This window comes from Eublepharis macularius, chromosome 2 (genome assembly GCF_028583425.1).
Source record: "Eublepharis macularius isolate TG4126 chromosome 2, MPM_Emac_v1.0, whole genome shotgun sequence".
Lineage (NCBI taxonomy): Eukaryota > Metazoa > Chordata > Lepidosauria > Squamata > Eublepharidae > Eublepharis > Eublepharis macularius.
The window spans coordinates 33,445,819-33,459,198 of record NC_072791.1 but is presented as its reverse complement, the minus strand read 5'-3'; the positions used below and the strand labels follow the sequence as shown (position 1 = coordinate 33,459,198).

At 42.6% G+C, this 13,380-nt stretch overlaps 1 protein-coding gene across 2 annotated transcripts in view; it reads right to left on the bottom strand.

The window, feature by feature from the left end:
- Positions 1-13,380, bottom strand: part of TTC7B (tetratricopeptide repeat domain 7B) — a 180,253-nt gene that overhangs the window by 82,161 nt on the left and 84,712 nt on the right. For both annotated transcript variants that reach the window (XM_054972775.1, XM_054972774.1), the window contains exons 10-15: positions 10,034-10,117; positions 8,343-8,447; positions 6,302-6,419; positions 6,056-6,113; positions 4,652-4,724; positions 2,139-2,299 (exon numbers count right to left, since the gene is read on the bottom strand). In XM_054972775.1, the coding sequence (XP_054828750.1) occupies positions 2,139-2,299; positions 4,652-4,724; positions 6,056-6,113; positions 6,302-6,419; positions 8,343-8,447; positions 10,034-10,117 (599 nt within the window). The remainder of the gene's footprint in view (positions 1-2,138; positions 2,300-4,651; positions 4,725-6,055; positions 6,114-6,301; positions 6,420-8,342; positions 8,448-10,033; positions 10,118-13,380) is intronic.

Here is a 13,380-nt window from a genome sequence, read left to right as displayed (position 1 = left end):
TTTGGAATTATGCCGCCCACGCTGATCCTTCAAGTGCAGTCTGCTGTGCTGAGAAAAAGTGGCTAATACAAGGACTAACAATCTTCCTTTTGCATGAAAGTGTTTTCTAAGATTTTTTAGGCCTGTCCCAGCATCCAATGGCCCTTCAAGTGAGTACCCAGACTAGATTCAGATTAGCAATCTACATCTGCGCTCCTTAGCTGAATGATAGGATAAAATATTTCTGGGGTGGCTTAGAATGATGCATATAGAACAAACAAACAATGATAAAGCTGGTGGTTGAAAAACAAGGCAAGAACACTGAAGCAACCAGTCCTCAGCTGGAATACAGTCCCCCCAAGGGAAGGAATTGAGGGCAAATGCAGAAAAAAAAATTCAAGCAGCCAGATAAGCAGAATTTTGAAAACTCTGACTCAAACAGGCACGAACATTCTCAAAGCACATGAACCAGATCCAACACTAATTTTTAAAAGAAGGAATTTAATACTTAAGAGGAGTAATTTCAAGTGTAGCTAAAAAAAAGTTAACCATTTTTGCCCTACGTACTGTCTGCTTCAGATCACTTCTCTGCCTGCAGAGATAAGGAAGGTAAACAAGGATATAAAGCGAGAACTCAATCTGAGAGGAAAGCTCATAGCTCAGCGGAACGAATGGTACATGCTTCGCATGCAGAAGGTTCCAGGTTCAAAATCTGGCAGGAGGGGTGGGTAGTCTATTGTGGTGCCTGCACCGATCAACCTACAGGAACATGAGAATGCTGTCACTGGGCTTGCCAACTTTCCTTCCCTGGCACAAGGGAACCTGGCTACAGGTAAGGACTTGAACCCACATCTGAGATGCTCCCTGGGTTATGTTAACTCCAGGTCCCCTGGAGAATGCAACAGCAGCCTCCTTGGGAGTAAGTGCATCTGGTTCACCATGTGTGCGCAGCAGCTTTGTGACATCAAGGGCTGCGGCCACATCATCATGGAGAGGTTGGCTGTGTCTGTCTGCACTAGTCATGGAGGGAGGTAATGATGTACTTTTTTGGGATTGCTGGTCTACTGCACCATTGCTATTTGACCACAGCTTGACCAGAGGTATTCCCAGCATTGATTTCCCCTTGCAGAAAGGCCATGGGATACAGACTAGTGATGATACCATGCCAGCATCAGCTGCTTACTGGCATCAGGGTCTTGGGATTGGGATGGCAAACAAAGTAGAGGCTGTATCCAGTGGCACCACTCCACTGAGAGCAGAACTTTCCTGCTGCAGATGTCGCTTTCCACCAGCAAAATCTGAGTGCTGGATGCAACCCACAGTTCTTATTAAGGTATTCTTATTAAGGTATTAAGGTTCATGAAATATTTCGGAAAGGTTTTTTTTTGGTATTTTGGAGTTTGGTAGGCTTGTTATTAATTTTCCTTAGTCTTATTCCTCTTCAGAGGTTTAGAATTGTTTATGCTCTGTTTCAACTCTGCATTTGAGCTCTGCTTATTTTCAAAGCTCTGCAAATTTTACATTTGTACACCCTTTGTATTGTTTATTTTTGCTGTATAACTGTATAAAATAAAAGAATTAATAAAATAATTTCTTTTTTAGAAGAGTCGTGAGAACAAACTGGCCTAAAGTGCAAAACTGTGAGACCATGAAACCAGAAAAACTATCCAGCCACACTGGTCAATAAAACAGCATAAAATCCTGAAAAAGCCACACAACAAACAAACAAGGGCAGGAGTGAATAAAATAACTTTGGCCTGGAGCTGAAAGACGAGTAGAGTGCCCAAACAGAGGGCTGAAACAGAGAAGCTCCCTTTATGGCCACCTGCCTTAGTCCCGAAGGTGAAGGGACATGAAGCAAGACCTTCAAAGAAAGCCTCCACACCTGCGCAGGCCCTGATCGGAACAGGCGCTCCCTCGTAGCCCTGTGAATGTCTCTGGGAAGACCATTATGCTGCAAACGGAACCGACCCGTTTCAAAATAAAAAAATACAAGCAGGCTTCCACATTATTATTCACAAATTAGGAAAGCTTTAATAGGCCGCAACATGGAAGAAGGCGGAGAAGGTAAGCCCAGTGATGCAAGAAAAGCACAAACATTTCAGTGCTTCAGTCCTGTGACATACTGAGCATGGTACAAAACTGCATAGACTACTCACATAAAGTTTTCTGGGTATTCGCTCAGGGCCATGTCAATGATATTGAGAGCATCATGGTAGTGTTTCTGTGCTGACAGTAAGAGGGCGAGGAGATGCAAAGAGTTTGCGTCATCCCCTTGCAGCTGCAGAGCCTGACGGACGTAACCCAAAGCTTCTGGTATCTGCGGGAAAGAAAAGCTGAAAGGAGTCATTACCACACATTTCCTAGAGGAATTCTGCTGCAAGTGGAGTTTTTGAAAACACGAGAATGGAAAGCGTGCCCCAATAACAATATATTCATATCTGCAACTAAGGGGGAGTTTTTTCAGTGTCCATTGTGGTACATTAGCAATTAAAAGTAGCCCGAGGGTTTGAGTACTGCCAAGCTTGACTTGAGTTCCAAAAACAAACTCTGAAACTTTGCCTTAGCTCCGTATTATATCAATGCAAGGAGCAAACCTTCTTTGAGATTTTTACATCAACAGTAACAAAATATGTTTTGGCTAAACAAACCACGGTTTTGCATTATTTTAGGTAACCAATTCAGATGCTGAGTGGCAATCCAGGAGAAAATATAATTTTCATTACATTACACAAGAGCCCTGGATAGCAAAGAAGCTGGCTTTGCTATCCACTCTAAATTTGTCGTCCACCACCAACTCCCCCAAAAGAAGGGTGAGGCCTGCCAGTGAGTGCTGTTGTTATCAACAGTGCCATTTGATTTGGTGGCAGCTGCCACTAATGCGACTGTTTAAGCAACCAAGAGACTTGGGGTGTCTTCTTCCAAATGATCTGCTGCCTCCAAAGGTGATGTCAACAGCCCGCTGCCAGTCCTGAGCCTAGGTGGGAGCCCACTCCAACTACTGCTGCTCCTGCTTCTGCCCCCTTCCTGTTGCAGGCCTCACCTATGTGTTAATAACAATAATAACATTTGATTTATGTACTGCCCTTCAGGACAACTTAATGGCACACTCAGAGCAGTTTACAAAGTGTGTTGTTATTATCCTCACGACAATCTCCCTGTGAGGTGGGTGGGGCTGAGAGAGCTCTGGAAGAGCTGTGACTAGCCCAAGGTCACCCAGCTGGCTTCAAGGGGAGGAGTGAGGGATCAAACTCGGTTCTCCAGATTAGAGTCCTGCCACTCTTGACTCTAGTCACTTTCTGAAGGTTGAGGCAAAGCACAGGAAGTACGATGGTTCTCCTGCCATTTGGCAAAGCCCTCCCCTGTCTGGCCTGGCCTGGCCACGTTCACTTTCATCCAAGCACAAGGAAGTGCAGTGCAGCCCCACCACTCTACACAAGGCTGTTGCAGGACTGCTTGCCATAAGTGAACTGGTGAAGTTGTTTTGGAGCCCTGTTATAACATTAACAAAAGCTAAGTGAAAGTGCACGTATTTTGCAAGTGTACAAAGACTACAATAAACACACTATTAAAATGTATTTATTTACTTCATTTATGCCCTGCCGCTCTCCCCCACAAGGACCTAAAGCAGCTTCCATCATTCTCCTCTTCTCCGTTTTATCCTCATAACAACTCTGTACATCAGTTTAGGCTGAAAGAAGTGTGCAATTAGCCCCAAGTCACTAAGCAAGCTTCCGTGGCAAGAGTGAGGATTCGAACCTGGATCTCCTAGATCCTAGCCTATGATTCTAAGCGTTACACCACACTGGCTCTCTGTTTGCAAAGGCCAGGCAATGTCATGTTTCTACAAGATTCTTCATAGCCACAAAAAAATGATTATTTTGGTTCCTGGATGATAAATGGCAGACCACTTATCACTGTATAGCTCCACTGAAATCAAAGAGACTGGTTCCCGGCTTTCAGGATAAGATTGCTAGGGAGAACATATAGGTAAACAAAAAGTGCACCAATGATCTCCGATCTCACATTTACACCGGCACTTTTGTTTGGAGGAGTTGTCCATCAGCTTCACACTGAGGTGCAACTGCCACATGAGATCTGCAAGTCTGGGGCTGGAGAATTCGGAGCACAGTCTGATACTACCACTAGTTCAGGCACCAACAGAAACCCTGTCCTGAGCAATCAGCTCAGAATCTTTACACATTCCTGGTACAGCGTTAGAGCACTAAGTCAAACGTGCCTAACACATTCCTTCCTTAAAAAACAGACACAACAAGGCACTGACTTTGTTTTGAGATGAGAGGGATAATGAGAACGAGCTTGGAGGGGCTGGACTCTTCCTGAGTATTCTTCTACATCCCTCTTAAAAACCTACGTGAAAACAGGACCTTATTTTCAAGTATGAAGAACCTGCAGCTGATGTTTCCCTGATACACCAAAGCAGCAGGAAGGTCAAAAATGAACGCGTACGCAGTTGAGCAGTAACCACCACAGCTACACTCCATGTACCTTCACTCTTTAAAAACTGGAAATTTTGTGGGCACATAACTGAAAAAAATGGATTGTCCACACACCCAAATTTTACCTAGAAATATGAAAGCAGACGAACACATAAGTAATTTGGTTAACAATGCTAATACCAGCTTTTAAAAACGTCAAATTTTAAACTAACCTGCCGGGATATAGCAAACTGCAAAGCCAGATAAAACGCTGCAAGATGATCAGTTGGAGACAAAGTGTGAGCCCTGAAAAAATATTAAAGATAGTTTAGTCCGTTAGATACATTAAATACCCAGGTCACCCCAGCCCATCAGCTATGGTGTAACAAATTACGGGACTATCAGCTGTCCATACCTTGGCAGTTTACAGGGGAAAAAACCCACTAAACACATGTTTAATGAGGGGAAACCTCAACTGAACTTGCATTTGACATGTGACCACAACTCATCTTCAAAACGATTGGGGGGAGGGAGGGCTCACAAGGGTGCACATGGAGGAAGGAGAGGCTTAGTCCATCCTTGCTTTCTACGTAGCATGCTTTTGTAGGTACAAAAGAGCTTGTAAGGGTGTGTGTGTGAGCTGTTCATCTTATTACCTTTTTCACATGTCTGCTCAGGAGACATGTATCTCTGACAGTAAGACAAACAGCTCCCCCACCCTGGCTCTTTTGTACCTGTGAAAGAACGCTGGGTGGAAAGCAGGGATAGACAAAGTCTCTCCTTCTTCCATGAGTGCACTCACGAGCCCACCCACCCCCTCCCCAAATCATTTTGAAAGTGAGTGCAGTAACACATAAAATGCAAGATCACTTGGGGTTTCCCCTCATTTAACATATGTTTACCGCATGTGTAAGCAGGCCCTAGGACATTCCTCAGTCTCAAAGAAGCTAGTAGATATTTCTGTGCGCACCAAGCTTCTAGAACATAAGGCATAATTCTAGACCTGCGGACACATGACACAGCAACTTTCCTGAAGCTAAGCAAGAATAAGTGGCTAGCGCATGGATGGGAGGCCTCCTGAGAACCTATCAGTGTCACCTGCAGCTCCACGGTAGAAAAAAAGGTGGGCAGTAAATTAAACATCCTATTTCAATCTCCAGGTTTACTGCCTGTGAAAATTCACAACCTACACATCTGTTGTGGCGAACTTATGGAACTTTAAACTGCAGAGCACATGTATTGGTTTTAAATGTTGCAAGTCTGAAACCAATTCATGCACTCTCCAGTTTAAAAAAGGACCACAAATTCTCTCTAGTGACTTTCTGTGTGTTTTTCAGAGCTGCTTTCTCACTTAGCAGAAAATGTGCGTTCAGACACCATTAATTATTCTCTGTTAGCTTATGACAAAAATATATTTTAAAAATGAAATAAGAGAAAATCCTTTGGAACAAGAGAGGATGTGCCAGCCTTACTTCATGAAGCAAATGTTAACGTAATAGGCTCTGTTCACATGAAAACAGCCTCCCAAAGGTAAAAATCCACACTGCATAATCATTTATAAATTTTTCCTCTTTAAAAACACACAAACAGGCTGCACGCCCTTACCTACAGATGAATGAAAAGGGATACCAGCTCACCTTTGAAATGCAAGAAGAGCTTTCCTCTGTAGGACCTCTTGCATCCCTCGCAAGGAAGCTTTAAAAAATAGCATTTTAATTAGTGATACTTAAGCAGAGACTACAAACTTAACATGAAAACCTTATACGGGGAGGGGGAGAAGGAATCGCACACAAAATCCATCATTTTTATTGTTTGAATTGTTTCTAGACGCTGCATGTTATTGCCACTTGACCCTATAAAAAGGAACCTGTGTTCCTACTTACCATCTGTAGCTTGTAGGCTGTAGGTTAATCCCAGGGCTAAATAACCTTTGGCTTTGAACTCTGATGTTTTCTCCCCCACATCAACCACCATTCTGGCAAATCTTTCTGCCTCTTCTAACTAAAAATGAAAGAAACAGAGGGATGCAGGAATAGTAACAGACAGGTATCGCCTCCCTGCCCCCAAAAATCTCATGTGGTAGGGGTCAGGTTAATTTGATGGACATCTGCGGGAAGCCAAATTTAATACAAGTGAAATCAAACCACTCTGAATTGGCAAAGCCTTTAAGCCCACCACCAGGAATACATTTAGTCTCCTTTCTACTCTCTGTTGTTGCTATTACTTGCCACTCTTCCAACTCTCCCTTATAAAGTGTTAAAAGTGTCAAAGAAACTTTTGGCAGTGGGAGATGGCAGATCCCTGGAACCATGGGAACTACCATATCCAGGATCCCAAGGGTACCTACACAGTGCCACTCATGCTTGCAATAAGTCTTTTATATCCAGCAAACTCTTCCCAAAAGACTACGGAGATTCTTAACTGATTCCACAGGCAGACTCTAGAAAATGAATATGCAGAGGAAGAGAGACAGGTGTGATCGCCATGTTTGGCAACATTCACCCTGTATAAAACACAAACTGATCTGGTCAGTACTTGATGGGACACCTCCTCAGAATCTTATGTACATCACTTGCACACACTGAGGAGCAGATGTAATAAAGTTTATAAAAAGTCATGAATACCTAGCAGCGCTATATAACAGAACCAGCGACTGAAAACGACCAAGAGGCGATCAAGTCCAACAGCTCACTTGTTTCCTCAATTCAATTCAAGAAATTACTCTATAGAACATATTCTGTGATCGTTAGCAATCAACCCTGACCCTCACGCTAATAGGGAAGCTTATGAATATGGCTATATCGTAAGCCCCTCTGAGTGTTTTAAACACAGAAATGTTGCCTGACGAGGCAGGAAACGGTTGCCAATTCCCAGCCAGGAGTTGGAAAATTACTGCCACATGAGTCATAGGCAAGGATGACTATCAGCTCCACACCCCAGAGACGTGCATAGATGTAAAGACAAAAAGTCTTCCAGGAGTTTCTGAATTAACCACATCCACACCCTGCTGATCTTCCCTTATCCACTCTCCCAATCTGGGCTATTCAGCGACCCGATAAGCCCCTCCTGTCTAGACACTGCGAGTCATCAATCACTATTTTTACCTGTAGTTCCTCCCAGATACGTACAATCATACCTTTCCCAATTTTATTGTTTCACCTCTGGACCAAGCATTAAACTATTGTTATGGGGCAGAGAAACCCACTCCTGCCCCAGGGTACGTTACACACTATAATTACACTGCCCTCAGCCAGTGTGTGTTCTTGGATTCTATATCCACCCACAGATTCATGTCTGAACCTCTCTCTTCGTGCCACCAAGCGCTGGTTGCTCAAAGCTGCTATCCTACAGACTAGCCTATCTTATCTTCTAGACTGTTAAATATCACCGACCCAGCTCTCCTCTCCATCTTCCTCCGTTTTCTAGTTATCTTTGTGTGTATGTTGTGTGCAATTGTGTTTCCTTTTGCTATCCCTTCAATAAAAATTCCTATTGAACATCCATCTGTTTTTATTAAGAGTTCTCTAGAGGAATGATCCTTGTATACATTGGTGGAGAAATCTCACTCAGTTACCCTATCTTGCTGCTTATCCTTGTATTCTAATTCCCCCAACTCACAAGGAGACCAACTATTTGGGTAACACCATGTGCAACAATGGCATGTAAGGGCCTCCCACCACTCTGTGCATGTGCTGTAAAACCCAGAACAGTACATGAAAGCAGTTGTGAGGAACTCAAGGAAATTTATTCTTTTGAAAGTCTATTCCTTTCCATCTAACACATTCCTGGAAATCTGACATATTTTGAACTGCAAAAGCAATCGCACAGTATAAATAAATGTTGATTACAAAAAAGAATGATGACATGTATCTTTAAACATTCTCTTTTGTCTCAACTCAGACAGAGTTAGAACAGAAAACCTACCCAATGAAGGGATCCCATGCATAATTTGGCAGCTAGGAGTGGGATCGTGGCATCATCTGGTTTCAAACGTATACACTCTTTCAAGACTTTCACAGCTCTGGCAGACTACACAAAAAACATATTTCAGTACAAGACAACCTTGTAAGACATACACTGTATTAAGCCCTTGTAAAATGCTCAGCAAATTTTAAAATGAGTCATATGTTTAAATCCAGAGTTAACAGCGACACATCTGATATCTGTTTTTAAGGTAATACACCATCTGCTGCAAACTGAGAAACACAACCAGTTTAGCAAATGGATAAGGTCCTGAGCTATCTACAGAGTCACATAATTGTCCTCAAGAAACATAGAAAGAATGGGGGGGAAAGGTGCAGAGAGCAACTACAGTTAAAATATTCTGCTATACAAACAAAAAGCAGAATAGATTAGTAAGAACTGAGATCTCAGTGCCACTCCCTTGACTACAGCTGTTATCCCAGTTTAACTTTTGCTCTCCCGGACTCTCGTTTTTGAAGCTGCTCTGTGTCAGGCAAAGAAGACAAACTGAGGCATAATGAAGGCTACTTCATAGCTGTTTCCACCATTAAAGAGAGAGAGAGAGAGAGAGAGAGAGAGAGAGAGAGAGAGAGAGATCATGCACTGACATGGTCTACTAGATAAAGTAGATAGACTGGGCTCAACTTGGGCTTGCCAGGTTTCTTGCTGTGGCAGGACACCTCCTGCCATCTACCTGTTGTTCCTACTACCACCTGGCAGGGCAGGGGGGAGAGATATTGCACTGTTGTCACTTTCAGCAAGAACCTGGAAGTGACGCTACCATGTCTGCACAGAGTCGGCAGGAAATCGAAAGCATCTTACTAACATGGCAATGACACTTCTGGATTTTCCCCAGAAATAATGACGACCATCAGCACATGGATACTCCCCTTTCTCCTCCTCTCACCGGCTGCAGCCAGTGGTTGGCCACCATAGCTCAACAACTCTTTAGAAGGGTGTAACTCTGCTTATGCTATTCTCTCTCCATGTTGATTTAAAAACTACAACTTTTCTTTAGCAAATAAAGCCTCCAAGATCATTTGATCAAGGATAAAAATTGGGTAGGAATAAAGGGAAACTAACTCTTTCCACCTTGGCCACTTTCTTACTGGGAAAAGCCACCACTGCACTGCTTCTACTTAGAGAAAGCTTACTGATTTTTCACACCAGGGAGTAAAAGCAGCTCAGGGGTAACTTTTTTGCACACTTAAAATTTCCATCTCTCTCCCCCATCCTCGATCAAACAGCAGCTGCATCAGCTAAAGGAAGAAGGCTTGTTTTAAAAAAACACACACGTAGAAAGAAAGGAAAGCGCAGTTGAGATCAGAGATGTGGATTAAAAACAAAGCTCAAGAATTAACATTAGCCATTACTTTTACACTGTGCTTTATTTGAAAAGAATAAAAATTACTGATATTTATACTGGAGAGTTTATAGGGTGTTTATCCTAATATTGAACAGACTGAAATTGTACTCATGGTTTGCACAAACATAGTAATGCTACAGTTTTCTGACGATAAACAGAACTACAGCTTCAGTTCTGCATGCAGTTACAGACACCTAAATTTCATTGACTCAACGTGTGCAGGATTGCAGCCTACAATATTACTGTCATCAGCTATCAATAAAACAAAATCTGCAATGAAACTTACTTTTCCTGCTGCCATTAAGGACAGTGCAAACTGATACCAAAGATGGAATTCTTCAAAGGCAAATTTCATAGCTCTTTCTAAGCACTAAAATAAAATTATAAAAACACACTCATTGTCAAAAGGCACAAACAGAATAAATATTATAAACACAACTGCATAAATTAATGACTAATCAAACTACAATGCAGTAAAGCCAGGGAACACAACTCAGCAAGTGCTCTGAGAGTCACTTTTATACTTTCACTAATTCTAAAGAGAGCCCCATTGCTAGGAAAGTGTTTTCGTTGCATTTATTATACAGTGTTTTATTTTTAGTTCGTTCTGTCACAACCCATTCTCTTTGATTTAGGGCACAAACGCCCCTACCCTGTGCAACATTTACAGGCCTCTCTAAACACATCTCAAATAGCCATCCATCCTTTGTCCCTTCTATTCAATAGCATTCACATGTGCGCTCTCTCTCTCCCTACACCCCAAAATGGGCATTCCCTTTTTGATCTCCACACTGCTGCAGATCTACACTCTGCTCCCAGAAGCAGAGACAAGAGCGGGGGGAGACTGACTGAGGAAAACCAGGTGTGATGTGCACAGCTGCCTGTGGTGGTGCGCAAGTCTTTATGCTCTTCTCCTTGCACCACCACAGGTCTCTCTCTCTCTGCCACCATTTTTGTCTTCCCTGCCTCATGCAGCTCTACACTCCTTTTCTTTGCTTCTCCTCATTTTCTGTTTCACCACCTAGAGTTGCATGTACTCTCTAGCTCCCTATTTCCCAGCTATCCTGTCTTTTTCTGCCAGACCCAGCATCAGAGGCTGGTAACCAGGCTGTTTCCTTCTCCCTCCTTTCCAGGCTGGCTCACCTGCTCTAAGTGTAGGTGCAGCACTGCTGTGGGGGCTGGGTGAACCTAAGCCTGAACCCACCCTACTTGCCACAAACTCCATTCTGTTGGTGAAAAGCACTGCCAGAAGAGCTGTGCTGAGCTCAGGTAGGCTCATCTGACCACCTCCACTGTTGCTGCACTTGCCTGCCATTCTGCCCCATTCCACTGACCAGAATCAGCCATCCAATCCATTCGTTTGGTGCTGCAATCCACAGTCCCAGAGACTGACTTGCGTAAGAAAGGGTGCATCTGGACCTTCTGGTTGCGTGTGTGTGTGTCTGAGTGTGCCAGAGTGTGTTTTCCATGTATAGGAGAAGTATATGTGGACCTGGATTGCAGATCTATATTGCAGATCTCTTGATCAGTCCCATAAAATCCGATTTCTCTTTCAGAGCACTCCCCCTCTTTTTTATACCACAGCAGGTATCTCACTAAGCCCCCTCCCTGTTTCATTCTTTTTCATCTTTAGGTCACTTTTTTTGTCTTCCTCCCTTATTTCTGCTTTTCCTCAGTGAGTTCATCTCTAAATCCAGAGGAAAGAGGACCAGGGCAGATGTACGGATGCAACCATTCTATTCCCCAAACCTTTAGATGTTCCTGCAAAAATGTGGGTTTATATTGTGCAGGACTGATATAAGGCAAACCTTGATATCATGATAAAAATAGAACACCTTGAAAGGCAAAAGTTTTAAACGTTTCCAGCAGAAGGAAGCAAGAGTGAACAAAAGTTAAGCCAATGTTACTATATTAATGTCATGATAGTGGGGTGTTATACTAAGGAATAAAGCTGACATAATACCCAGGTCTCCTTGACGTTCTGATTTGTTTTAGCCTAGGATGCTGTTAAATTATAATTAGGAGACCTTTTTCTCCATGAATTTGTGTTGTTCATAGAGCCTGCATAGGTGTGCTATTGATTTTGTGAAAATGGGGAGGCTTGGGTTCAAATTCCCATTCTGTCATGAAGTTCACTGACCTTTGGCCTCTTAACTTTCTCAGCCTAACCTACCTCTGAGTTGTTACGAGGATAAAACGAAGAAGGGCAGAACCACGCGTGCCACCCAGAGAACCTTAGAGTAAAAGTGGGATAAATATGTGATTGACAGATCTTCACAAAATCTGTACCCCACATAATATTTCAAACTAACCAAGTCAAAAAGCTGCTTCTACAAAATTGCTGTCTTGCATTTCACCTGAACTTTTTCTCTTCTTTGGGTAGTTGCTACAAATTATGAACAATTGAGTGTCGCTTTATTAAGAAAGATAAATATGCACTTTATGCATTCCAAATAAGCCCGTGAATAGTCTTGTGCGTTCCTGGCACACTGCGGAGATTCATTCTCTTCCTTGCTTTCAATTCCTAGCATATTCCAGAAGCCATTTGATAACAGGCCCTTTCATGCTGAGACTGATATGAGAGTATCAAAAAAAACCTTTACAAAACGTACTGTTCCTGATTTATGCCAGTTCAAAAGCTCTACTGATCAAGACCACAGAATCAATAGCACACCTATCTCGAGGACAAAACATCAGCCAAGTCCCCCTGCTTTTATAGAAAAGGTAAGGTGAAGGAAATGCCGGTGATGGTTTAATGAGACCGTTCCAAAGTAGGTCTGAGGTCAGCATTGTGACCCTTCAAAGCAATGTCATAGGCAATAAAAACTGGGGAAAAAGTGAGAAATAACGTCATCTCTCTGACATACACTTATACAGAAGGAAAGAGGCTATTATATATAACAATCATAATAGGTAGCTGAGCATTCAGTGATCCTCTGATTAACGACTCTGAACATTTTTATGCATTGCTGGAAAATCTATTAATGAATTTTTTATCAATTCCCAAGGAACCAATCCAAGATCTGAATCTCATTAATGTACATGATTGTTTATCTTACTTATCTTTTAAAAAAGCAAAAAAAAATATTTTCTTACAAATATTACACTGCATCCATATATCACAATAGTCATACTTACACAGGTGACGGTCTTGGTGTAATCCAGGTTGAATTATTGTAACATGCTCTATGCAGGGGCAGCCTTTGAAGGCAGTTTAGAAATTTCAACCAGTGCACAATGCAGCAACTAAGGGGCTGGCTGGGACTTGCCATGACGAGCTCCTCCCATGTTGCATGAACCGCAATGGTTATCAGTTGGCTTTGGGGATCAATTTAATGTGCTCTGTTAAAGGTGTGACGATCCCTGGACCAAGGTATCTGAAGGACTAATTTTGTCCATATGAACTTGTGCATAATTTTGATCATTCGCTGCTGCCCTGCTCCACAAGCCAGCATGCAGGAGACAATTGGTACATACACGAGGCATGGCTTTTTCTGTGGTAGCCCCCAGGTTCTTGAATGCCTTGCCTCAAGAACTATGACTTATTCATTGCTGAGTTTCCAGATAGCAGTAAAAACTGTGCACTTCTTGAGGGTTAATCTTCCTGGGTTTTGTACTTGGTTTGATGGTCTT